The sequence below is a fragment of the Leucoraja erinacea genome, chromosome 13 (assembly GCF_028641065.1).
Source record: "Leucoraja erinacea ecotype New England chromosome 13, Leri_hhj_1, whole genome shotgun sequence".
NCBI classification, from domain to species: Eukaryota; Metazoa; Chordata; class Chondrichthyes; order Rajiformes; family Rajidae; genus Leucoraja; species Leucoraja erinaceus.
This window is the reverse complement of record NC_073389.1, coordinates 51,809,506-51,835,242: the sequence shown is the minus strand read 5'-3', so window position 1 is coordinate 51,835,242 and position 25,737 is coordinate 51,809,506. Positions and strand designations below refer to the sequence as shown.

At 48.6% G+C, this 25,737-nt stretch overlaps 1 protein-coding gene across 3 annotated transcripts in view; it reads right to left on the bottom strand.

Moving 5' to 3' along the window:
• gabpa (GA binding protein transcription factor subunit alpha) overlaps positions 1-25,737 on the bottom strand; it is a 49,532-nt gene that overhangs the window by 4,889 nt on the left and 18,906 nt on the right. For 2 of the 3 annotated variants that reach the window (XM_055645231.1, XM_055645232.1), the window contains exons 3-10: positions 21,942-22,037; positions 19,823-19,970; positions 16,902-16,986; positions 15,559-15,804; positions 12,025-12,219; positions 8,550-8,606; positions 5,669-5,809; positions 4,284-4,476 (exon numbers count right to left, since the gene is read on the bottom strand). In XM_055645231.1, coding sequence (XP_055501206.1) covers positions 4,284-4,476; positions 5,669-5,809; positions 8,550-8,606; positions 12,025-12,219; positions 15,559-15,804; positions 16,902-16,986; positions 19,823-19,970; positions 21,942-22,012 — 1,136 coding nt within the window. In that variant the 5' untranslated portion in view covers positions 22,013-22,037. The remainder of the gene's footprint in view (positions 1-4,283; positions 4,477-5,668; positions 5,810-8,549; positions 8,607-12,024; positions 12,220-15,558; positions 15,805-16,901; positions 16,987-19,822; positions 19,971-21,941; positions 22,038-25,737) is intronic. The other variant, XM_055645233.1, reaches the window with a different exon arrangement.

Below are 25,737 nucleotides of genomic sequence, written 5' to 3'. Positions count from 1 at the left end.
CTTTCTGGATTACCCGGACCAACAGAGGTCACGGCCTCCGAGAGGAGTCCCGGAACGTTGCGACAAGGCTGCCGAAGGGCCGGGATACTGGCCCGCAAAGTCGGCTTTGCATTAACATCAGGTTTTTCTTCTTAATTGAAAGTTTCTATTAATGAGCACTGTGTTTCAAGGCCCGTGATGTTGCTGCAAGTGAGAATGTCAATGTTCCTTTTCGAGATATATAAACAATTGAACACACTCTCTCTCTTGGCCAGTTGTGGTCTCATTGAACGAACAGACACGACAGGCCAGGTGGGCAAAACTTCCCACATTTCTCACGGTTCTCTCCTCTTGAAAGGACCCAACACATTGTGCTCATGTTTTCGCACCATGTTATTAGACTGATGTTGTCGTGCTGGAAAGGGTGTAGAGAAGATATACGAGGATGTTGCCAAGACTCAAGGGCCTGAGCTGTAGGGAGAGGTTGAGCAAGCTCGGACTCTATTCCTTGGGGCGCGGAAGGGTGATCTTATAGAGGTGTACAAGATCATGAGAGGAATAGATCGAGCAAATGTACAGAGTCTCTCGCCCAGAATATGGGAATCGAGAACCAGAGCACACAGTTTAAAGTGAGCGAGGGAAAGACTTAGTAGGAACCTGAGGGGTAACTTTTTCTTTTACACAAAGGGTGGTGAGTGGATGGGACGAGCTACCAGAGGAGGTAGTTGAGGCAGAGTCTATGGCAACGTTCAAGAAACATTCAGACAGGTACATGGATGGGAGGGATATAGACCAAACGCAGGCAGGTGGGTCTAGTGTACATGGGACATGTTGGTCAATGTGGGGAAGTTGGGCCGGGGGGCCTGTTTCCACACTGTATCATTCTGATATTGTTAGCCGTAAAATTCAAATACCAGTTTTTGGACCTGATGGAACTTCCAACTCCTTCTACTTAAATCAAAGTCTTTTTTTTTGTCACCCCCTTCTCGAGGCAGGTGGGGGGGGACATGAATAACATAGCAGATGGACATGTAGACGTCTCGACTTTCAACATCACGTATCCATCTTCTCCAGGGACGCTGCGTAAAGTCAGGTGCTGAGTAAAGTTACTAGATACAGTGTGGAAACAGCGCCTTTTTCCATGCCGAACAACAGCTCATCCATACACTAGTGGCAATTGGTAGAAGCCGATTAACTGCACAATCTTGCACGTCTTTGGGATGTGGGAGGAAACCGGGGCACCCGGAGAAAACCCACACGGGTCTGTCATATGCTGAGAGAATGGAGCAGCTGGGTTTGTACACTCTGGAGTTTAGAAGGATGAGGGAGAGTCTTATTGAAACATATAAGATTATTAAGGGTTTGGACACACTAGAGGCAGGAAACATGTTCCCGATGTTGGGGGAGTCCAGAACCAGGGGCCACAGTTTACAAATAATGGGTAAGCCATTTAGAACGGAGACGAGGAAACACTTTTTCACACAGGGAGTGGTTAGTCTGTGGAATTATTTGCCTCAGAGGGCGATGGAGGCCGGTTCTCTGGATGCTTTCAAGAGAGAGCTAGATAGGGCTCTTAAAGATAGCGGAGTCGGGGGATATGGGGAGGCAGGAACGGGGTACTGATTGTGGATGATCAGCCATGATCACATTGAATGGCTCGAAGGGCCGAATGGCCTACTCCTGCACCTATTGTCTATTGACAACGGGAGAAGGTACAAACTCCGTACGGACAGCACCCGTAGTCAGGATGGGTCCCTGGCGCAGCGAGGCAGCGACTCTACCGCTGCGCCACTGTGCCGCACAGTTACACCAGTGCTTTTGAGTCGTTCCTTGGTAAACCGGCAACCGCAGTGTCTTATTCCTACTATGTACTGTGGAACGTTCTCTGAGAGAAACATGGACATTTGTCAGACACCAATGTCGTTTGCCGATTGAGTCACGCCACGTGTTAGGGGCGGCTGCGGTGACTCCGATTGCACGGGTGAGCTGAAAGACAGAATTTTCACAGGAACAGGTGGTGCGTGGTGTCTGACTCACTCAAGAATTGCACACTTCCCACAAGGAAAAAGCAAACTCCAGATAAGCCTGCCAAATGACGGGAGGGATTTCTCCTCTAAATCTGCACTGAGACGCTGTTCCAATAATGATACACCACAACCCCTGGACTCTCTAACTGCGAGACCAACCCACCCCTTCCAGCCTCATCCACACGCTCGCTGAGAAATCAATAGACAGTAGGTAGGAGTAGGCCATTTGGCCCTTCGAGCCAGCACCGCCATTCAATGTGATAATGGCTGATCATCCCCAAAATCCAAAATCCTTGCCCATCTCAGCTCCTCTTACTGGGCAAGCATTTATTTCTCATGCAGCACATGTAGAATAAGAAATAGGGGTCGGCCATTTAGGACTGAGACGAGGAAAAACGTTTTAACCAAAAGAGATGCGAATCTGTGGAATTCTCTGCCACAGAAGGCAGTTGAGGCCAATTCACTGGATGCATTCGGGAAAGAGTTAGATATCGCTCTTAGGGCTAATGGAATCAAGGGATATGGGAAGGGGGGGGGGGGGCGGGGGGGGCGGGGGTACTGATTTTGGATGATCAGCCATGTTCATATTGAATGGCGGGGCTGGCTCGCAGGGCCAAATGCCCTCCCCCTGCACCTGTTTTCTACGTTTCTATATCAGGTGCAGACACGGCCAGGAAACGGCTATTGCCGAGAAGACAGCTGACAACCCAGCGGTATGAATATCGATTCCTCTAACTTCAAGTAACCCTTACTCTGCCTCTCTCTCCGTCACTCCCCCATCCTAACTCTCTGACTAGTTCCACTGTCCTGATTAAATATTACTGATCCTGTGCCTCGTTGCCACGTTCCCCCCCCAGCTAACAACAAAACAATTCCACATTTCCTTATCATCGTCCGCTTTGATCTGTCGTTTTCACACCTTACCCATCTACCTCCCCTGACTCTCAGTCTGAAGAAGGGTCTCCACCCAAAACGCCACCCATTCCTTCTCTCCAGAGATGCTGCCTGTCCCACTGAGTTACTCCAGCTTTTTGTGTCTGTCTTCGAAGCAAGCTGGAAGTTTGGCTGCAATTCATCCCTTTGACTCGATAGTTTGTAGCGTTCACTCTCTGGAACCACAGGAGCCGTAACTCGAGCCCGGTGACTGGTGGAGAGTGCAAGGCCAGAAAGCTGGTTGAGTGCAGAGAAGTGAAAGCGTGCTTCAGTGAAGACGAGTTTTGTGTTAGGTCTGCTTCACCAGCCAGTACCAGAAAACACCTGCGCTTCAATGAAGGTGCAGAGACAAGGAACTGCAGATGCTGGTTTATACACAAAAAGGACACAAAATGCTGGAGTAATCCAACAGGTCGGGTGGCATTTCTGAAAAACATGGATCGCTGATGTTTCAGGTCAAGACCCTTCTTTAATTTAGCGATGCAGCGAGTGGCGAGTCTGCGGAATTCTCCGCCTCAGAGGGCGGCGGAGGCGGGTTCTCTGGATACTTTCAAGACCAGGTTCTTAAAAATAGGGGGTATGGGGAGAAGGCAGGAACGGGGTACTAATTGGGGATGATCAGCCATGATCACATTGAATGGCAGTGCTGGCTCGAAGGGCCGAATGGCCTACTCCTGCACCTATTGTCTATTGAAACAGGCCCTTCGGCCCATTGTGTCCGCGCTGACCAGCGATCCCTGCATATTAACAATATCCCACACACACTAGGGACAATTTTATACAAATACCAAGCCAATTAACCCACAAACCCGTACGTCTTTGGAGCGTGGGGAGGAAACCGAAAATCTCGGCAAAAACCCACGCAGGTCACGGGGAGAACGTACAGACAGCGCCCGTAGTCGGGATCGGACCCGGGTCTCCGGCGCTGCAAGGCAGCAACTCTACCGCTGCGCCATCGTGATATAGCACAAGTATTTTGTTGTAACTTTAAAACAAATCGGGCAATATTGCAGAGAGAAAGCCTGGGGTACAAGTACAGGATTCTCTGAAGATGGCGACACAGGAGTGGAAGTCTTCCCTGGCTGCGGCACGACGTACCGGAGTCGGGTGGCCATTCTACAAGGGTCGGGTGGTCACTCTACAAGGGTCGAGTGGTCACTCTACAAGAGGCGGGTGGTCACTCTACAGGTCGGGTGGTCACTCTACAGGTCGGGTGGTCACTCTACAAGTCGGGTGGTCACGCTACAAGAGTCAAGTGGTCACTCTACAAGAGTCGGGTGGTCACTCTACAAGATGCAAGTGGTCACGCTACAGTGGGTACAAAACGGCGGTGGCTTTACTTACCTGAGCGCCCGACTCAGTTTCTCGTAGTTCATGGTGGGCTTGTTCTTGCGCTGACCCCACTTCTGCGCCACGAGCTCAGGCTGGTTCAGCTTGAACTCCCCCTCGTCACCGACCCACGAAATGCAGTCCCGCGCATCCTTGTCCGTGAGGAGCTCCAGCAGGAATTGCCACAGCTGGATCTGCCCGTTGTTGCCTGCAGACAGAGCACACACACACACACACTCACGACCCCATTGCATCAAGTTTCTCCCTCAATGCTGCTCCGGTAGCAGCGCAAACCCCTACCTCGCATTTTTAAGACGCAACATAAAATGCTGGAGTGACTCAGCGGGTCAGGCAGCATCTCTGGAGAAAATGGAACAGGCGACGTTTCGGGCCGAGACCCTTTTTCTGACTGACGTTTGAGTCTGAAGAAGTGGTCTCGACCCAAAACGTCACCCGTTCCTTCTCTCCACGATATGCTGCTTTCCCCGCTGAATCACTCCAGCATTTTTGGGTCTGTCTTCGGTATAAACCAGCATCAGCGGTTCCTTTCCACACACTTCTTTGCATTTTTAGATACACTTTGCAACTTTGCACGTGGATAATCAACACACTGAGGGTGTTAGGAAGCAGGTGAGTAACGGGGAGTGAAGTTAGAAGGCGGTGAATCGCTGGTATTAAACACTCACAGGTTGTACAGGCAAGTGGCTGATTGCATTTAAAGCAGATTAGGTTGGCACGCACTCGGTGGGCCGGAGGGCCTGTTTCCACGCTGTCTCTCTAAAGTCTAAAGAGTGGGAGGGACGGTGGCATGGTGGAGCAACGGTAGAGTTGCTGCCTTACATCGCTCGAGATCCAGGTTCGATCCTGACTACAGGTGCTGTCAACAAAACTTAAACTAAACTAAGAATACCCAGGCCATTAAAGCCGACTGTGTCAATCTCCACTTACGGGTGTCAGAGGCTATGGGGAGAAGGCGAGGGAGAGACAAGGGAGAAAGAATAGTTTTAGGAGGGAGAGATAGATCAGCTATGATTGAATGGTGGAGCAGACTGAATGGGCCGAATGGCCTAATTTTACTCCTCTTAAGGGATTGGACAGGTTCGATGTAGGAAAAAGGTTCCCGATGTTGGGGGAGTCCAGAACCAGGGGTCACAGTTTAAGAATAAGGGGTAGGCCATTTAGGACTGAGATGGGGAGAGTTGTGAATCTGTGGATTTCTTTGTCACAGAAGACAGTGGAGGCCAAGTCTCTGGATGCATTCAAAAGAGAGTTAGATATAGCTCCGAGGTAATCAAGGTATATGGAGCAAAAAAGCAAGAATGGGGTACTGATTCTGGATGATCAGCTGGGTGCTGGCTCGAAGGGCCTACTGTCTTTGTTTCTATTCCTTATGACCATACCTGTCCTGTTCCCTGGAGAGCTTCTGTCTTCACCAGAGATCCGTGGAGCACGTGGGGTTTTGGCAGATTTGGGCGTTCCGGTGAAGACTTTAATGGTGGTGGGAGTTGTCGGCTGCACCGTGGCTGGAATTATTTGAACAGCTGAAAACACAAGAGAACACGAGAAAGCTCAGACACAGTTAAACAGCTGGTGTTTACAAAACCAGAGTGTGTGGCTACGCTCGGCTCAGAGAAGAATCCCCGCACTTCACCAACGGAGTCTGTTCCACGCACGGACAACAGGCTCAGTGAGACGTGTTAAATTCCTCTCGATCCCTGCCCCCAGCAGAATCATGAAACTACCTTCAAGAGTTTAGGAGTAAAGAGGTTCTTCTGCAGTTGTGTAGCACTCTGGTTCATTTCACTGCACATCTCGTATGTGTATGTGACAAATAAACTTGACTTGACTTGACTTGGTGAGACCACATCTGGAGTATTGTGTCCAGTTTTGGTCTCCTAATTTGAGGAAGGACATCCTTGTGATTGAGGCAGTGCAGCGTAGGTTCACGAGATTGATCCCTGGGATGGCGGGACTGTCATACGAGGAAAGATTGAAAAGACTAGGCTTGTATTCACTGGAGTTTAGAAGGATGAGGGGAGGATCTTGTAGAAACATGTAAAATTATAAAAGGACTGGACAAGCTAGATGCAGGATAAATGTTCCCAATGGTGCATTGGTGTCGTGTTGTATTTCTTTTAACGGAGGAGAAGCAAATGGAATTTCGTTGCTCAGTTTTGTGCAATGACAATAAACATATTGTATTCTATATTCTATTCTATTCTATTCAATGTTGGGCGAGTCCAGAACCAGGGGCCACAGTCTTAGAATAAAGGGGAGGCCATTTAAGACTGAGGTGAGAAAAAACTTTTTCACGCAGAGAGTTGTGAATTTGTGGAATTCCCTGCCACAGTGGGCAGTGGAGACCAAATCACTGGAGACCCGGGTTCGATTACGACTACGGGTGCTGTCTGTATGGAGTTTGCACGTTCTCCCTGTGACCTGGGTTTTCTCTGAGACCTCCAGTTTCCTCCCACATTCCAAAGACATAGGTGTATGTAGGTAAATTGGCTTGGGAAAATGTTAAAAAAAGTGGCCCTTGTGTATGCGTGTGTGTGTGTGGGATAGTGTTAATGTTCAGGGATCGCTGGACGGCATGGGCCCAGCGGGCCGAAGTGCCCGTTTCCACATTGTATCTCTAAACTAAACTTACTCGTGGCCAGTGTTTAACGTGGGGCCCAAATCTGACAAGTGTAGAAATGCCAACGGTAGTCCCAACAAAAAGAAAATAAATTCCTCTTATTAAAAAAATAACATGCCACAGGAAGCGATCTAAGCAGTAATGAATCTTTAACACAGAAATTGTTAGCTTTCATTGCAAAAGGATTTGAGTATAGGAGCAGGGAGGTTCTACTGCAGTTGTACAGGGTCTTGGTGAGACCACACCTGGAGTATTGCATACAGTTTTGGTCTCCAAATCTGAGGAAGGACATTATTGCCATAGAGGGAGTGCAGAGACGGTTCACCAGACTGATTCCTGGGATGTCAGGACTGTCTTATGAAGAAAGACTGGATAGACTTGGTTTATACTCTCTAGAATTTAGAAGATTGAGGGGGGATCTTATAGAAACTTACAAAATTCTTAAGGGGTTGGACAGGCTAGATGCAGGAAGATTGTTCCCGATGTTGGGGAAAGTCCAGGACAAGGGGTCACAGCTAAGGATAAGGGGGAAATCCTTTAAAACTGAGATGAGAAGAACTTTTTTCACACAGAGAGTGGTGAATCTCTGGAACTCTCTGCCACAGAGGGTAGTTGAGGCCAGTTCATTGGCTATATTTAAGAGGGAGTTAGATGTGGCCCTTGTGGCTAAGGGGATCAGGGGGTATAGAGAGAAGGCAGGTACGGGATACTGAGTTGGATGATCAGCCATGATCATATTGAATGGCGGTGCAGGCTCGAAGGGCCGAATGGCCTACTCCTGCACCTAATTTCTATGTTTCTATGTTTCTATGAAATAGCTGGTTGGTGTAGGAAGGAACTGCAGATGCGGGTCTAAACTGAAGATAGACACAAAATGCCGGAGTAACTCAGCGGGATAGACAGCATCTCTGAAGAGAAGGAATGGGTGACGTTTTTGGTCGAGACCCTTCTTCAGATTGTCAGGAGAGTGGGCGGTACATAGATAAGGACATGCAAGGTGTGAAAGCAGGACAAAGGGAATGCCGATCAAGGAAAATGTAAAATAACTCATTGGCAACACTGAAGGCTTCAGCTCGAGACATCGGCCTGGAGAATCGGAATTGAATGCCTGCGGAAAGTAATATGCAGAGAATACAAAAATATGTCCAAGGTAGGCACAGAGCGCAGGAGTACCTCAGCGGGTCAGGCAGCATCGCTGAAGAAAAAGAACGGCTGACGTTTTGGGTCGGGAACCTTCTCCAGACTGAAAGGAAGGGGAAGAATAAGCGGATGCAAGAAGTCAGAGGGTGGTGAATCTGTGGAATCCTTTGCCACAGAAGGCTGCGGAGGCCAAGTCAGTGGATATTTTTACGGCAGAGATAGATAGATTCTTGATTGGTACGGGTGTCAAGGGTTATGGGGAGAAGGCAGGGGAGAGAGGTTAGGAGGAGAGAGATAGATCAGCCATGATTGAATGGCGGAGTAGTCTCGATGGGCCGAGTGGCCTAATTCTACTTTTATCACTTATGACCCGATCCACTCATTGTTGGCAAAGGAAGGTGTGATCTCAAGAGGGCTAAATAGTTGCAAACTGTGGAACTGGTTAAATGTTTAGGGTTGAGCATCCCGAGACAGAGAGGGGTTATTTTGACACAAGTACTCACGTTGGTCAATTGTAACAGTCGCTATTTCACCCGTGTGTTCTTGGCTCGCCAACACATCTGCGGGGCAGGAACAGGCAAGAGTTAATTAACTTAGCAAACATCAAAACTGTCCAAATACTTACCGACATCCTGCCATAGAAAAGTACCTCAGTACACGTAATGACGAACTAAACTCAGCCAATAGCCCGCGACAAAAAGCTTTTCACTGGACCTCGGTACACGTGACAACAAACTAACGGAAGATGCAAGAGGGATCAGTCCACCACTGTCAATTTATTTCTCCCTGCAGCTTTGAGTAGACAACTGATTGTGAAGCTCCCTGATATAAATGTAGTCGCCTCCCCGGGTTAACGCTGCTGTTAATGCCAAAGATCCTATAGATAGACCACTCCTTCCAAATGCAATGGGCTGACGTGTAGAATGCAATGGAGCGGAACGTGGGCCTTTTTTTCATCCATTTCAGTAACCTGACCCGACCCGACTAGCAGTGTAATCAGCATTGACAGTTTGTGTTAATAAATTATAATTCTGATTTTCCCCAAATAACTTTTATTTTTACGAGGATGTTTCCGTAACCGGCTTCCGTCTCCGCACTAGTAGCCTACGGGATCTTTGGTGCGGAGACGGAAGCCGGTTATGGAAATGGGGCCGAAAATTACCCATGAATCTGCCCATGACTGTACTACGTCTTTTTCGTCGAGTGGGCTATCTTGCTCCGCTATAGGATCTTTGGTTAATGCTGCCTCGTTATTACTGCAGCCGGGAGGGAGGGGGGAGGGGATTCTACCCAGTCCTTCTGTCTAATGCGGTACTATGATCGCTCGGCACCAGATCACGTTAGAACAGGCCCTTCGGCCCACAGCGTCAGTGCTGAGCAGGACGCCAATACCATCACTCATCTACCTGCACATGATCCATATCCCTCCATTCCCTGCTTATCCATGCGCCTATCCAAAAGTGTTTTAGATGCCACAAACTCATCCGCTTCAACCACCATGTCCTTTTAGGAAGGAGATGAGAATGTTTTTTTTAATTTATTTTTTTAAGTCAGAGGGTGGTGAATCAGTGGGATTATTTGCCACAGAAGGCTGTGGAGGCCACGTCAGTGGATATTTTTAAGGCAGAGATAGATAGATTCTTGGTAGACAAAAGTACTGGAGAAACTCAGCGGGTGCAGCAGCGTCTATGGAGGGAAGGAAATAGGCAACGTTTCGGGCCGAAACCCCTCAGGGTTTCGGCCCGAAACGTTGCCTATTTCCTTCGCTCCATAGACGCTGCTGCACCCGCTGAGTTTCTCCAGCATTTTTGTCTACCTTCGATTTTCCAGCATCTGCAGTTCCTTCATAAACAATAGATTCTTGATTAGTACGGGTGTCAGAGCTTATTGGCAGGGGAATGGGGTTAGGAGGGAGAGATAGACCTACCACGATTCAATGGCGGAGTGGCCTTGATGAGCCAAAACGCCTAATTCTGCACCTATCATTTATGACCAACCCTGGAACTCACCTCCTGGTGTAAAATAATGTGCCCTCCACCTCTCCTTTAAACTTTGCACCTCTCACTGTAAAAACCTCTAGTATTTGGTTTTTCCCATTCAGAGAAAAAGGTTTTGCCTCTCAATTTTTACATACTTCTACCAGATCTCCCCCGCAATCTCTGGCGTTGGAGGAAAGACAACCCAAGTCTGGCCAATCTCTCCCTGTTGCTAAAGGGCCTGTCCCACTTGCGCAATTTTTTTCGGCCACTTGCCGGCACCAGTCACAGTCGCAGCAGGTGGCCGAAAATTTACAACATGTTGAAAATCCAGGGGCGTCCAGAAAAAGGTACGACTCTTTGGGCGACTGTTCACCACCATACTCTTTGGGCAACTACTCACGGCCATACAGGGCGTCACCATGTCACGGGGCGACACCTGTATGGGCGTGAGTAGTCGCCCAAAGAGTCGTACCTTTTTCTGGTCACCGCTGGATTTTCAACATGTCGAAAATTGTCGGCCACCTGCTGCGACTACGACGGGTGCCGGGCAAGTCGGCGAAAAAAATAAATAATTGTGTAAGTGGGACAGGCCCTTAATGCACCTGAATCCAGGCATCATTCTTGTAGATGGGAACCATATTTATTCATTTGACTGCTGCGTGCTGTTTCGGTTCTGAGATACAGCACCCTCTAACCCACCTAGTCCGAAGAAGGGTCGCGACTTGAAACGTCACCCATGCCTTCTCTCCAGAGATGCTGTCTGCCCCGCCTAGTCACTGCAGCTTTTTGTCTATCTTAAGGGCCTGTCCCACGAGCATGCGACTCCATGCGACAAGCGCGACCTAACGTAGTCGCTTGAGCCGTACGGCCTCGCGGGGCCGGTCCCATTTCGGTCGCCGGAGCCGTATGGAGTTGTGCAGAGCTGGTCCCGACATCGCGCGGGGCTCCGAAAAACTGACCGTGTTCAAATATTCCGTGCGGCAACGGCCTGCCGGCCCGCAGCCGCCTTGACGGGCGTGCGCGGCGTCTTGACGCCATACGTCACGTGCGAACTTCGCTCGAACTTCGCGTCACTCACTCGACCTCCGCACGTCCCCCGCTTCCGGTTTGGTCGAGCTTGCCGCATGCAGGTCGCATGCTCGTGGGACAGGCCCTTTAGGTTTGTAGGTTAATTGGCTTCTGTAAAATTGTAAATTGCCCCCAGTGTGTAGGATAGCGTTAGTGCATGGTGTGATCGCTGGCCGGTGTGGACTCAGTGGGCCGAACAGTCTGTTTCTGCGCTGCATCTTTAGGTTTTTTTTTGTTTTATTTAGTTTTAGAGATACAGAGCGGAAACAGGACCTTTCTGCCCACCGGGTCCGCGCCGACCAGCGATCCTCGCACATCAACACTATCTTATACCCACTAGGGTCAATTTTTACATTTACCAAGCCAATTAACCTACATACCAGCACGTCTTTGGAGTGTGGGAGGAAACCGAAGATCTTGGGAGAAAACCCACGCAGGTCACGGGGAGAATGTACCAACTCCGTACAGACAGCACCCGTAGTCGGGATCGAACCCGGGTCTCTGGCGCTGAAAGTGCTGTAAGACAGCGAGTCTACCGCTGGGCCACTGGGCCCCGAGTCATAGTCACACAGTGTGAAAACAGGCCCTTCGTCCCAACTAGCACCTGTAGTCAGGATTGAACCTGGGTCTCTGGCGCTGAAAGGCAGTAGCTCTACCGCTGCGCCACCCTTATTGACCGGGATAGTCGCTGATCATAGAGCCAAACCACAGCCGCTGGCGTGGACCAGACGGTGGTCTCCGGCGCTGCGTGCGCTATAAGGCAGCAACTCTACCACTGCGCCACCGTGCCACCCACACTAAACTAATCTGCGTTAAATGCAATTAGTCACTTGCCTGTGCAACCTGTAGCCGGTTAATTCCAGCAATTCGCCTCCTGTTCCTGCGCTGTATTTCTAAAGTCTAAACACACGTTACACTCTGTTTTACTCACATTTCCTCAGCAACTCCAAGTGGCTCCACAAGATTTCTCCCTTTGGTACTCGCAGCAGGAATTCTTCCTGGCTGAGGGAACACAGGTCCTTGCCCAACATGGACAGGTCCTTCACGTCGACATCGATCATGACAAACTCCTTCATCACCCACACGGCCCAGTGTAACACCTGGTCCACTGACCATTGAATTGGATCTAGAGTAGAAAAATGAAGACCACTTGGTCAAACCCATTCTGTAAGGGGAAAAATACTAGATGGCTGGATTAGAGGGTACTAACTAGACATGGATTATTTTCACTGGCTCCGACTGCTGGCCTGCGGCATCCTGAAGCCGCCCGCGGTCTCCGGTAGGAAAGTGATGATTCGGGACCTCCAAGCCGCGGAGTGTGTTCCACCGTCCCGACGTCGGAGTTTCGATCATCACGATGAGAGGGCCTGTACATCGGGCTGTACACGAGGGTTTATGGCCCGACCACTGGTGAACAATGGAGGAGGACTGGCTGAACTATGTTGCCTTCCACCACAGTGAAGAATGCTGTGGTGGATGTTTGTGTCAAATCTTATTGTGTATCGTGTGTTCTTTTCAAGTGTATCGCTGCTGGCAAATTCATTTCACTGCACCTTTGGGTGACGAATAATGTGACGAATGAAATTGACTTTGACTTTGAGATTGTGATTGTGGGGATTGAGAGCTTTTAGAAGTGTATAAAATTGTGAGAGGCATAGTCCGGGTAGATATTCAGAACTTATTTCCCAGGATGGAAATATCATATACTAGAGGGCACAGCTTTGAGGGGAGAGGGGCAACGTTTAAAAGGGATGTGCAGCACAAGGTTTTTTTTTAAAAACAAAAGATAGACACAAAATGCTGGAGAAACACAGCGGGACAGGCAACATATCTGGAGTGTTTAAGAAAGGACTGCAGACGCTGGTAAAATCAAAGACACAAAATGCTGGAGAAACTCGGCTGGTGAGGCAGCATCTCTGGAGAGAAGGAATTGGCCACGCTTCGGGTCGAGACCCTTCTTCAGATTGATGTCAGGGGAGGGGATAGGGCAACGAAAGATAGTGGGACTAGTGTTTTCTCTAACGCCAGGTAGCCCTTGCTCTCTCTCTTCATTCCACCCCCCTCCCCCTTCTCAGTTGTCCCACTGTCTACACAGCATATCTGGAGAATGAATGAGCGATGTTTCAGGTCGAGACCCTTTTTCAGACTGAGTTTGGTGAGTGCCTGGAATGCGCTACTGGGGGTGGTGATGGAAGGAGCTATGATAGTGGCATTTATCATTTTTACTGAAGCAAATTAACCTACAAACCTGCACGTCTTTTATGCGTGGGAGAAAACCAGAGCGCCCGGGGACAACCCACGCGGTCACGGTGAGAAGGTACAGACAACAACCCGTAGTCAGCATGGAACGCGGGTGGGTGTCTGGCGCTGCAAGGCAGCAACTCTACTGCTGCGCCACCGTGCCGCCCCAGTAATGTTTAAAGAAGCTGGGACAAAGGGGCAGCACGGTGGTGCTTACAGAGTCAGAGGCCAGAATTCGATCCCGACCACGGGTGCTGCATGTAAAGAGGTTGTACGTTCTCCCCGTGACCTGCGTGGGTTTTCTCCGAGAGCTTCGGTTTCCTCCCACACTCCAAAGACGTACAGGTGTTGTATGTTCATTGGCTTGGTGTAAATGTAAAAACTGTCCCTAGTGTGTGCGGGGTAGTGTTAGCGTGCGGGGATCACTGGTCGATGCGGACTCGGTGGGCCGAAGGGCCCGTTTCCACGCTATATCCCTAAACTAAACATTAGGCGATTAACTTTCCAATCTAGCACAGATCGGGGATGGGCCCCAAATGGGACTGGAGAGAAAAATAACATGCGAGAGAGCCACGAGACACAGTGGATCATTGCAATAGCCCTGGAGACGTGTTCCTGAAACAAGGCGGCATTTGTAAAAACAAAATAGACCAAGGAAACATTTGCCAGATATATATTTTGGCTTTTATTTTGCCTCTTTCATCGCCTGCCAAGTGGTTGACTCATTACTAGCATATGACTCTGATGTGGATGATCATTTGGAACTGCAATGACTGTTAACAGACTCTTCAATTGGGTCTGAACAGTCTCAGATGTGGACTGGACCATACAAGACATTCAATCTTATGTAGAAAAGCCATTGGATATCTCGCATTGGAACGGACAATAAACATATAAGATTATTAAGGGTTTGGACACGCTAGAGGCAGCAAACATGTTCCCGATGTTGGGGGAGTTCAGAACCAGGGGCCACTGTTTAAGAATAAGGGGTAAGCCATTTAGAACGGAGATGAAGAAATACTTTTTCTCACAGAGAGTTGTGAGTGTGAGATTCTCTGCCTCAGAGGGTGGTGGAGGCCGATTCTCTGGTTACTTTCAAGAGGGAGCTAGATAGGGGTCTTAAAGATAGCGGAGTCAGGGGATATGGGGAGAAGTCAGGAACGGGGTACTGATTGGGGATGATCAGTCATGATCACATTGAATGGCGGTGCTGGCTCGTAGGACCGAATGGCCTACTCCTGCACCTGATCATCTAAAATCAGTACCCCTTCCTGCTTTTTCCCCCATGTCCCTTGATTCTCTTAGCACCAAGAGCTAAATCTAACTCTCTCTTGACAAAAACATCCAGTGAATTGGCCCCCACTGCCTTCTGCGGCAGAGAATTCCACAGATTCACAACTCTCTTGGTGAAGCGGTTTCTCCTCATCTCAGTCCTAAATGGCCGACCCCTTAGTCTTAAACTGTGACTCCTGGTTCTGGACTCCCCCAGCATCGGGAACATTTTTCCCTGCATTTAGCCTGTCCAATCCTTTAAGAATTTTATATGTTTCTACAAGACTCTCTCTCATCCTTCTAAATTCCAGTGAATGCGAGCACAGTCGACCCATTCTTTCAGGCATTCGAGTGGCAAGGCAGATAGAGTCGCTGCCTCACAGCGCCAGAGTCCGAGTCCACACTGACCAGCGATCCCCGCACACTAACACTACCCTACACCCACTAGGGACAATTTTACATTTACACCAAGCAGAACCTACAACCTGTACGTCTTTGGAGGAAGCAGAAGATCTCGGAGAAGACCCCACGCAGGTCACGGGGAGAACGTACAAATTCCGTACAGACAAGCAGCCGTAAGTCGGGATCGAACCCGGGTCTCTGGCGCTGAAAGTGCGGTAAGACATTTCTAGGTCACATTTGTTTTTAACACAATCCTGATCCCTATGTTATCAAGATCACTGTTATGTTAGTTATTACCGTTTTGTTTTCGAAAAATTAATAGATTTAAAAAGAAAAGAATGACAGCAACTCTACCGCTGTGCCACTGGGCCGCGAGTGGAAACAGGCCCTTCGTCCCAACTAGCACCCGTAGTCAGGATCGAACCCGGGTCTCCGGCGCTGTTAGGCAGTAGCTCTACCGCTGTGCCACCCTTATTGACCGGGATAGTTGCTGATCATGGAGCCAAAGCACAGCCGCTGGCGTGGACCAGACAGGCCGAACGTGCCTTACCGTATGGTATTTCGAGAAGCTCCTGCTCTTTGCGGTATCCCTCGAGGGCGGCGGCCCACCGCGTTACTTGCTCCGAGGTCTCGTCCGGTATCAGCTGCTTCGAGCCATCTAACGTTATGACTTGCGTCTCCTCCACCAGCTGGGCCTCAGCGCCCCCGTGGTGCGTGGCGTCCGGGTCGATGACCACCTCCACCGTCTCCACCGGCTTCACTATCTCCAGGATGTTGAGCTTCGGCTCCACTCCTGCTAAAAGTAACAACGCTTAAACCAAAGAACAGGGCACGCTCTTCCCTGCCAACAAGGCAGCCACTTGGACAATAGACAATAAGCAATAGGTGCAGGAGTAGGTCATTCGGCCCTTCGAGCCAGCGCCGCCATTCAATGTGATCATGGCTGATCATCCCCTGACCAACTTACTGCCCTACTATAGAAACAAAGAACTGTAGATGCCGGTTTACACCAAAGATAGACACAAAGTGCTGGAGTAACTCAGTGAATCAGGCAACACCTCTGGAGAAAATGGATAGGCGAGGTGAGATTTTCAGGTTTGGAACATAGAAAATAGGTGCAGGAGGAGGCCACTCGGCCCTTCGAGCCAACACCGCCATTCATTGTGATCATGGCTGATCGTCCCCAATCAATAACCCGTGCCTGCCTTCTCCCCATATCCCTTGATTCCACTAGCCCCTAGAGCTCTATCTAACTCTCTCTTAAATATATCCAGTGATTTGACCTCCACTGCCCTCTGTGGCAACGAAATACAATCTCAATCTGAAGAAGGATCCCGGCCCATTTTCTCCAGAGATGCTGCGTGACCCGCTGAGTTACTCCGGCATTTAGCGGCTATGTTCGGTATAAACCAGCATCTGCGCTTCATTTTTATTACCCGATTGAAGCCAAGCTGGCCAATTCTTACCCAGGCACGGCATGCGAGAGTAAAGATGGGGAAAGAAAATCATGGCCTGCAGGGAAGCAAGGGGAACGCCGGAACGCTGCCACATCTGCATCCGAGCAGCTGTTTTCTATTCGATTCCACCTCCTTCCCTCCCACTCCAGTTCCCATTGCAGCTACTTGCGGCCAGGCTGACAAAGTTTGAGTAAGGGCTTGTGAATCAGTTCCTGTATCCCGCTCACAATCTCGACTCTGCTCTTCGTGGCACCACCATTTCACTTCCTGAAACCGGAGGGCCACAATGGCAGGCAGAGAACAAAAATCAAACCTCAATCTGCAAGCATGCCGATACATTCCTGGTCGGTTCCAACGACCGACTGCGCTTCCTGCTCAGGAGGACGTGCCCGTACTTGAAACCCGAGCTGCAGCATGCAATCTAGAACAAGCTTACCTTGTCTGGAAATGACTTCCACGCTGAGCTGAACAGTGCCATCTGTTTTCACCCCTTGGTCGAATAAACTGCGATTTGGATCCAACTGTGGCAAGGCAGACAAAACGAGACAAGGTTCCAAGTCAAACTTATCGACTATAATAATAATAATAATAATAATAATACATTTTATTTATGGGCACCTTTCAAGAGTCTCAAGGACACCGTACAAAAATGTAGCAGGCAGAGGGAAAACATGTAAGAGGAATGAAATAAATAGTAGAGACATGACTAGTACACAAAGTAAATACAGAATTCAATACAAAACACAGTATGAGGCAATTAATGCACAGATGAAAAGGGACGGCACGTGGGGCTAAGGATAGGCAGAGGTGAAGAGATGGGTCTTGAGGCGGGACTGGAAGATGGTGAGGGACACGGAATTGCGGATCAGTTGGGGGAGGGAGTTCCAGAGCCTGGGAGCTGCCCTGGAGAAGGCTCTGTCCCCAAAACTGCGGAGGTTGGACTTGTGGATGGGGAGGAGACCGGCTGATGTGGATCTGAGGGACCGTGCAATGATGTGCAAGAAGGAACTGCAGACGCTGGTTTAAGCCGACTATGATTCTGCTTATAATCGTTGATAATAAACAAAAAGCAAAATAAAAACAAAAAACACACATTGTGTAGGAAGGAACTGTAGATGCTGGTTTACACCGAAGATGGACACAGAAAGCTAGAGTAGCTCAGCGGGTCAGACAGCATCTCTTGTGAAAAGGAATAGGTGACGTTTCAGGCTGAGATCCTTGTTCAGACCTTCCTCCTCCTCAGAGTCTGAAGAAGGGTCTCCAATATCTCTGGTGAAAAGGAATAGGTGACGTTTCGGCTCGAGGCAATTCTTCAGACTCTGAAGGAAAAAAAGTCCGAAGGGTCTCAACCTGAAACATCACCTATTCCTTTTCTCCAGAGAAACAATATCTGACCCGCTGAGTTACTCCAGCTTTTTTGTGTCTATCTTCACACAAAAAACCACATCAATCTTCAGAGTGCAAACAAACCTATTTCCCCAAAAGGTTCCCACTGGTGTTAAGGGATTAAGTTTATTTAATTCCGTTTTCAGAAATAAAGCAGGTCACCGTTATCTTTGCTGTGGAGCCAATCCAGCAATAATCGGATAATCTGAACAAAGGAGTCGTATTTTCAGGCTTGCTAAAAGAATTAGTAGTGCAAATCCACAGCGTTGCGGGATCTACCTTGCCCTTTGTGCTGGCTGACGGATAAAACCAACTGCACCAATGAGTCAGACAGATCCTCTCCCAATTCATTTTAATCCTATGTTCGAGAGACTTAATCAATTTGCCTTTTATAAAAGCTCAGAGTTTCTGCCTCTCCAATAAAATGGCGGCAGTAGGTGGCGCAGCGGTAGAGTTGCTGCCTTACAGTGCCAGAGGCCCTTCAGACTACTGTGTCCACGCCGACCAGCGATCCCCGCAAGCTAACACTATCCTACACACACCAAGGACATTTTTTTTTTTTTAAACAGTTTATACCAAGCCAATTAACCTACAAACCTTTGGAGTTTGCAGTGTGGGAGGAAACCAAAGATCTCGGAGAAAACCTACTCGGTAAACCTAACTCCGTACCGACAGCACTCGTAGTCAGGATCGAATTCAGGAATTTATTTAGCCAGAGATTGGTGAATCTATGGAATTTGTGGCCACAGATGGTTGTGGAGGTCAAGACATTGGAGGTTTTTACGGTAGAGATTGATAGGTTCTTGATCAGTGAGGCGGCAAAGGTTGTGGGGAGAAGGCAGGAGAATGGGATTGAGAGGGATACATAGACAATAGACAATAGGTGCAGGTGTAGGCCATTCGGCTCTTCGAGCCAGCACCGCCATTCAAGGTGATCATGGCTGATCATCCACAATCAGTAGCCCGTTCCTGCCTTCTCCCCATATTCCCCTCATGCCATGAATGAATTGCGGAGTAGATTCAATGTGCTAAATGGCCTATTTCTGCTCCTGTTTTACGGTCTGTGCCCTTTAGTTCTTGGTTCCCCCCAACCCAAGGGAGAAGAAACTATGCAATTTGAATGCCCGTCATGATCTTGTACCACCTCCACAGGCACACAGATGGTTGTGGAGGTGCAAGAAAAACATTGGAGGTTCAGCGGGACAGTAGAGATTGATATGTCTTGTTCTTCCAGATCAGTGAGGCGGCAGCAAAGCAGTTCAATACCAACGTGGGTTTGAAGGAAGGAGAATAGGCCATTCGGATTGAGAGGGAGCACTACATAGATCAATAGCTGACATCCAAAATCAGTGCAGGTGTAGGGCCATTCGGCCCTTCGAGCCAGCACCGCCATTGAAAACATCCATGTGATCATGCCGTCTGATTCCCACAGATCCACAAAACGTTTTTCAGTCCTAAATGGCCCCCCTTATTCCTCTCTGGGTTTTAAAGAGGTTGACTCCCAGAAGGATATCCTCCTCAGGGATGGAAGATAAACAAACATGAATGAAACAGGCCCTTGTGCCCACACCAGCCAACAATGTCCCAGTAGATTCAATGGGGTTTCTAAATGGTCCTATTTCTGCAATGGGATCCTGTTTTGTCCCCCCCCCAACATCGGGAACATGTTTCCTGCCTCTGGTGTGTCCTAAATAATCTTCAAAGATTTTGGGGTAAAAATCAAAAGTTTCCTATGTTCTTATGAAAAATGTTACCCCTACAAATCTTTTTCCCCCTTCACTTTGAACCTATCATCTCAATAAGATACCCTCTCATCCTTCTAAATTCCAGTGTATACAAGCCAAGCACCCAAAACGCTGCAACTTTAGCCGTGACCTCAGTGGTCAAGTTTATAATCAGTCTGGTCAAAGTATACATGTTAGAAATTGTGGCAGTTCTTCGAGTAATTTCATGACAGATCTAATTCTTTACCAAGATATCTTGAAGACAAATTTCATGTGCTTCCAAGGAACACTGAAGACGTGGTTCTAACAGCTTCTTGAGATTACCAACTGGTTCATTGATGTCGATGGATTGGCTCACAAACTCTGCTGTTGTGATCGTTGTCTGCTCGGCAATGCTGGAGAAGAGATGAAACGGAAATAAATTAAAGTCGTTATCTCAGTTAAAAAATGACAAAACTGCACCTCAACTTTAGCCAGAAGGGTGGTGAATCTGTGGAATTCGTTGCCACAGAGGGTTGTGGAGGCCTCTCCAAGCCTATGGATATTTAATCAAGGTAGAAATTGATAGTAAGGGTGTCAAGGGTTATGAAGGCGAAGGCAGAAGAATGGGGTCGAGAGGGAAAGATAGATCAGCCACGATTGAATGGCAGAGTAGACTTGATGGGCCGAATGGCCCAATTCTCTTCTTACAACTTATGAACAGGATGAGCTGTTTGTAAATACAAGGAACTGCAGATGCTGGTTTACAAAAAAAAAAGACAAAAACGTCTGGAGTAACTCAGCGGTTCAGCCTGAAGAAGGATCCCGACCCAAAAAACATCACCCACCCATGTTCTCCATGCTGCCTGACCCACTGAGTTACTCCAGCACTTTGTCACCTCCTTGTTTAGCAGAGGTTGAGTAGGCCGGGACTCTATTCCTTGGAGTGCAGGAGGATGAGGGGTGACCTTATAGAGGTGTATAAAACCACGAGCGGAATAGATCGGGTAGATGCACGGAGTCTCTTGCCCAGAGTAGGTGAATCGAGAACCAGAGGACACAGGTTTCAGGTGAAAAGAAATAATAGAAATCTGAGGGGGTAATTTTTTTCACACAAAGGTTGGGGGATGTATGGAACAAGCTGACAGAGGAGGGAGTCAAGGCAGGGACTATCCCAACATTTAAGAAACAATTAGCCGGGTATCTGGATCGGACAGGTTTGGAGGGATATTGACCAAATGCGGGCAGGTGGGATAGGTCTAGCTGGGACATGCTGGCCGGTGTGGGCAAATGGGGCTGAAGGGCCTGTTTCCACAATGTATCACTCTATGACTCTATCTCTGTGGGAAAGTTATAGGAGATGTTTCAGGTCGAGACCCTTCTTCATCAGTGATTCAATCTTCCAGCAGTCTGAAGAAGGGTCTCGACACAAACTGTCACCTATTCCAGAGATGCTGCTTGGCCCGCGGAGTTACTCTAGCACTTTTGGTGTAAACCAACATCTGCAGTTCTTTCCTACAGATTAAAACAGCGCAAATGGACGTGGCCAGGTTAAACTTGGTGATTCTGACCAACAAACACACTGCTGTGCTGTTAAAAATCAGGCTGGACAGCAAAATAAAACACTATTCAGCCCACTGCACCGTATCCAGTTGTTCAATGTACTGGACTTCAATCGTCTTGGATTAGGTCCCAAAACTTTGGGTCGAAAATGTCAAGTGACTTTTTAAAAAAAAAAGCTCAGTTGAAATGTGTTATTTACCTCACTTGCTTTCATCTGTGACCAGAACTGTGGAGGGCGGCACTAGACCTTTATCTGGTTGAGTTGCTGGCTCACAGTGGCAGAGACTTGGGTTTGATCCTGACCTTGGGTGCTTAGTTTAGTTTTAGAGACAGGCCCTTCGGCCCACCAGGTCCGCGCTGACCAGCGACCCCCGCACATTAACTGGGGACAATATTTTTTTTTTTATGTGTTTTTAAAACATATGAGAGGGGATCTTATCAAAACTCCGTACAGACAGCACCCGTAGTCGGGATCGAACCCGAGCCTCTGGCTCTGTGAGGCAGTAGCTCTACTGCGCCAATCAGTCTGAAGAAGGGTTCCGACCCGAAACGTCACCTACCACAGATGCTGCCTGACCTGCTGCGTTCCTCCAGCACTTCGCGTTCCCCCTTTAGTTACGTGTGCTTGCTCTGCAAGCACTCAATGTTAACACCAGTCTTTGAAAAATGCCCATTTGCCAATAGTAAATTACCTTTCTTGAGGCAGTGGAGAAGCTAAGAGATTCGTCACCCCAGCCTTATTTAACAAAAATCACCAAATGAAAGAACACAGTTGAGTGAATACCGGTCGAGGTGGGGGTTCTAAGCGAAGCTTGCCCGCCTACCTTTCCTCCGTGCAATGCCGCTTGTCCTCGGCATCTATTTCTATTTCTATTTCTGCGGATCGCTTCGTCATGGCTGTGGGATTTGGAACTCACAATCTGCAGGTAAAGAAGAGGACAAAACGGCAGCGATCAGACAAAATATAAACACACGCAACAAAATAGAGGGCCCGCGGCAATAGAGGTGACATTCGCCGGAGCAGCTTGCTCCACGGCTCCTCCGAGCGGTCTCCAGTGCTTCGTCCGAGCTTCGTGCCTTTTGTACAGCGAGGACGTGGAAGCATTAGGCTGGAAAAGGGCCCCTTGAGTGTGCATCGTTCACCTGGATAAATGGCGAATGTCACACGCGCGTAAACAGACACACACGCTCACCCAGACACACGCGCGCGCATGGTGACACACAAACCTGATTGTTCTACCCTCACCCAAAGCACACTCCAGCACAAAACGATCTTGTTTTCCTTCCCTTCCAGTAAAGGGGGCGCAGAGGCCAAGGTTCACTATAGTTGCCTCCCCCTCCCCCCTCCCCAAACCCTGACCAACCACAGAGTGACTGGGGATGTTTTCTGGCTTTAGGGAGAGGAGCAGAGATGGTCAGGTCGGGGGGGGGAGTTCCCCCGCCATGGGTACCATGTAATCCCGTGCTACCTGCTCCATGGTCGGATAGTCGGCGATTAAACCGTCTTCCCTACCCGGTTTGCCATGTGAGGAGGGGGCTGTGGACCCCCAGCAGGACCTAGAATAAGGCCTGTCAAAGGGCGGATGAGCTTCTAGCGAGCAGACGGCCATCCACACTTCACAGCATTGTAAGGAATGATGATAAAACGCACACACACACCAAAACCCTAGACTTCCAGCGGCGGAAGTCCGCAGGAACGGGAGGACGGAGATGTGTGGTGCGTCCGTCACCGTTCCCGTCGGAAACCAGCGCCACTGCGTCGCTAAAGTTTTCGACGATGATGAATGAATGAAATGAGAGGATCGCACTGGGGGCCGCAGCTTATTCAAAGGGGAGGGGTGAAGGGAAAACATGCAGCTCGGAGCCATTTTCATACCACAGTATTCATTACATCGCTGCAAACTTTAACCGTTGCTGCAAACTTCAACAGAACTACTTTTTCTTTCCCTTAGTGCCCTGGATTCTGACATTTCAAAGTGGATCACATGGTGTTCCGGTGGCCATCATTTCCTGATCGACCCCAGGGAAAAACAACAGCAACAGCCTCTCTTGTGTGTGTGCTAAAGTCACATCGTCAGGCAGCTGCTGTTTTTCTCACCAAAATCTTTTTTTTAAATTTTAAATCAGCAGCAACTGACTTGTCACATGGGAGTTATATAAAGTCGCTTGCGAGTCTACCAACACTCCACTGGTTAAGGGTGCTAATTACTGCAGCTCCCAGGGGTCCACGGAGTTGCACCTCAGCCTGCGATCAGTTCATCACCCGTAATAATCAGCAACAGCGGCACTTCAATCAGCTTCAAGACCTTTGAATCGGGGAGGGAGCGAGAATGTGACACTCGATCACTATTTGGTTCGCAGGTTTTAAGCCATTTGCAAGAAAAATAAAAAAAACTACCAACTCATTATCGAGGTGATCTTACAGAGGTGTATAAAATCATGAGAGGAGCAGATCGGGTGATGCACAGAGTCTCTTGCCCAGAGTAGGTGAATCGAGGAGCAGAGGACATAGGTTTATGGTGAAGGGGGAAAGATTGAATAGGAAACTGAGGGGTAACTTTTTTTCCCCCACACAAAGGGTGGTGGGTGTATAGGAACAAGTTGCCAGAGGAGGTAGTTGAGGCAGGGACTAACGCAACGTTTAAGAAACATTTACACAGGTACATGGATACGATAGGTTTGGAGGGATATGGGCCAAATGCAGGCAGGTGGGACGGGTGCAGATGGGACATGCTGGTCGGTGTAGGCAAGTTGGGCCGAACGGCCTGTTCCACGCTGCATGACTCTATGACGTTAGTTGGCAAATTTCTCATTACAAAAAGGTAAAACCTTATAGTAAATCAACCCTGTTGGGTTCATCTGCACGAAAAAAGCATCTAAAACTCCCAGACTAACAGCCATCTTCTTAAAGTTTTGTTCACGGGTATTTGCAACACCGTCTCTGCCAATACACTTCCCCTGAAAGCATTAAAACAGCGTGGCAATAGACAATAGGTGCAGGAGTAGGCCATGCGGCCCTTTGAGCCAGCACCGCCATTCAATGTGATCTTGGCTGATCATCCCCAATCACTACCCCGTTCCTGCCTTCTCCCCATATCCCCTGACTCCGCTATCTTTAAGAGCCCTATCTAGCTCTCTATTGAAAGCGTCCAGAGAACCGGCCACCACCGCCCTCTGAGGCAGAGAATTCCACAGACTCACCACTCTCTGTGAGAAATAGTGTTTCCTCACCTCCGTTCTAAATGGCTTACCCCTTATTTTTCAACTGTGGCCCCTGGTTCTGGACTCCCCCAACATCGGGAGTTTAACTGTAATCACGAACATTGCAGGCTGGTAGCTCTCACTGATCACATTGCATTCTCTGGCTCTCTCTCTCTGATCTCTCGTCTCTCTCATTCTCTCTCTCTCTCTCTCCTCTCTCCCCTCTCTCTCTCTCTCTCTCTCTTCTCTCTCCCCCCCCCCCCCACCCCTCTCAACCCCCCACCCCCGGCAGGCAGCCAGTTTACTGGTGTCAGCTTAGAATTGACCTGATGCACCGTATTCAGCTTCACTTTGCGATATGAAGGGAAGGCTTGGTTGATCTCGGTATTCGGCTTGCTAATCAAGTAATGAACATGATGTTGTGCCTCACATAAAGAAAGGCTGAACCCACAGTTAAGCTAAAGGGCCTGTCCCACTTTGCTGAGTTATTCACGAATCCTCCTGAGTTATTCACGGATTCTCCCGCGTTTTCAAACTTGCAAAATGTTCGTAACGAGTCCGTAGAATGTTTGTAACGAGGCCGTAGGTACGCGGGGCTATTTTTTTTTCTCGTTGACATTTTTTATCAGGCTGGAAAAAAACGTCCCGACCTACCTGATGCCCCGAGTACCTACGGCTGGCATAACGAGCCACGACGATATATCCACTGACTCGTTACGAACATTCCGCGATTTAGAAAACTCGGGACAATTTGTGAATAACACAGGAGAATTCGTGAATAACTTGGGAAAGTGCGACAGGCCCTTTTTAGGACTTGATATTACTATCCCTACTATAATTGGCACCTTCTTAATATCTTGAGTGGGGGTACGGGTAAAGACTTCATTGGGGTCATCAGGTGGGCACCAGAAAAATAGAAGGGATAGATAGGAGAGAATTTTTTTTAATCAAAATGTTGTATCTTCAGTATTTTGCTGAACACAGGCTCCTGCTTCTTAAACACAAGGAAAATACAGGTGGTGAAATGCCACTCATAACAAGAGGATTTCAGTATAGGAGTAGAGAGGTTCTTCTGCAGTCGTATAGGGCTCTGGTAAGCTCACATCTGGAGTATTGCGTACAATTGTGGTCTCCTAATGTGAGGAAGGACATCCTTGTGATTGAGGCAGTGCAGCGTAGGTTCACGAGATTGATCCCTGGGATGGCGGGCTTGTTATATGAGGAAAGATTGAAAAGACTAGGCTTGTATTCACTGGAGTTCAGAATGATGAGGGGGGATCTTATAGAAACATATAAAATTATAAAAGGACTGGGCAAGCTAGATGCAGGAAAAATGGTCCCAATGTTGGGCCACAATTTGAGAATAAAGGGGAGGCCATTTAAGACTGAGGTGAGAAAAAACGTTTTCACCCAGAGAGT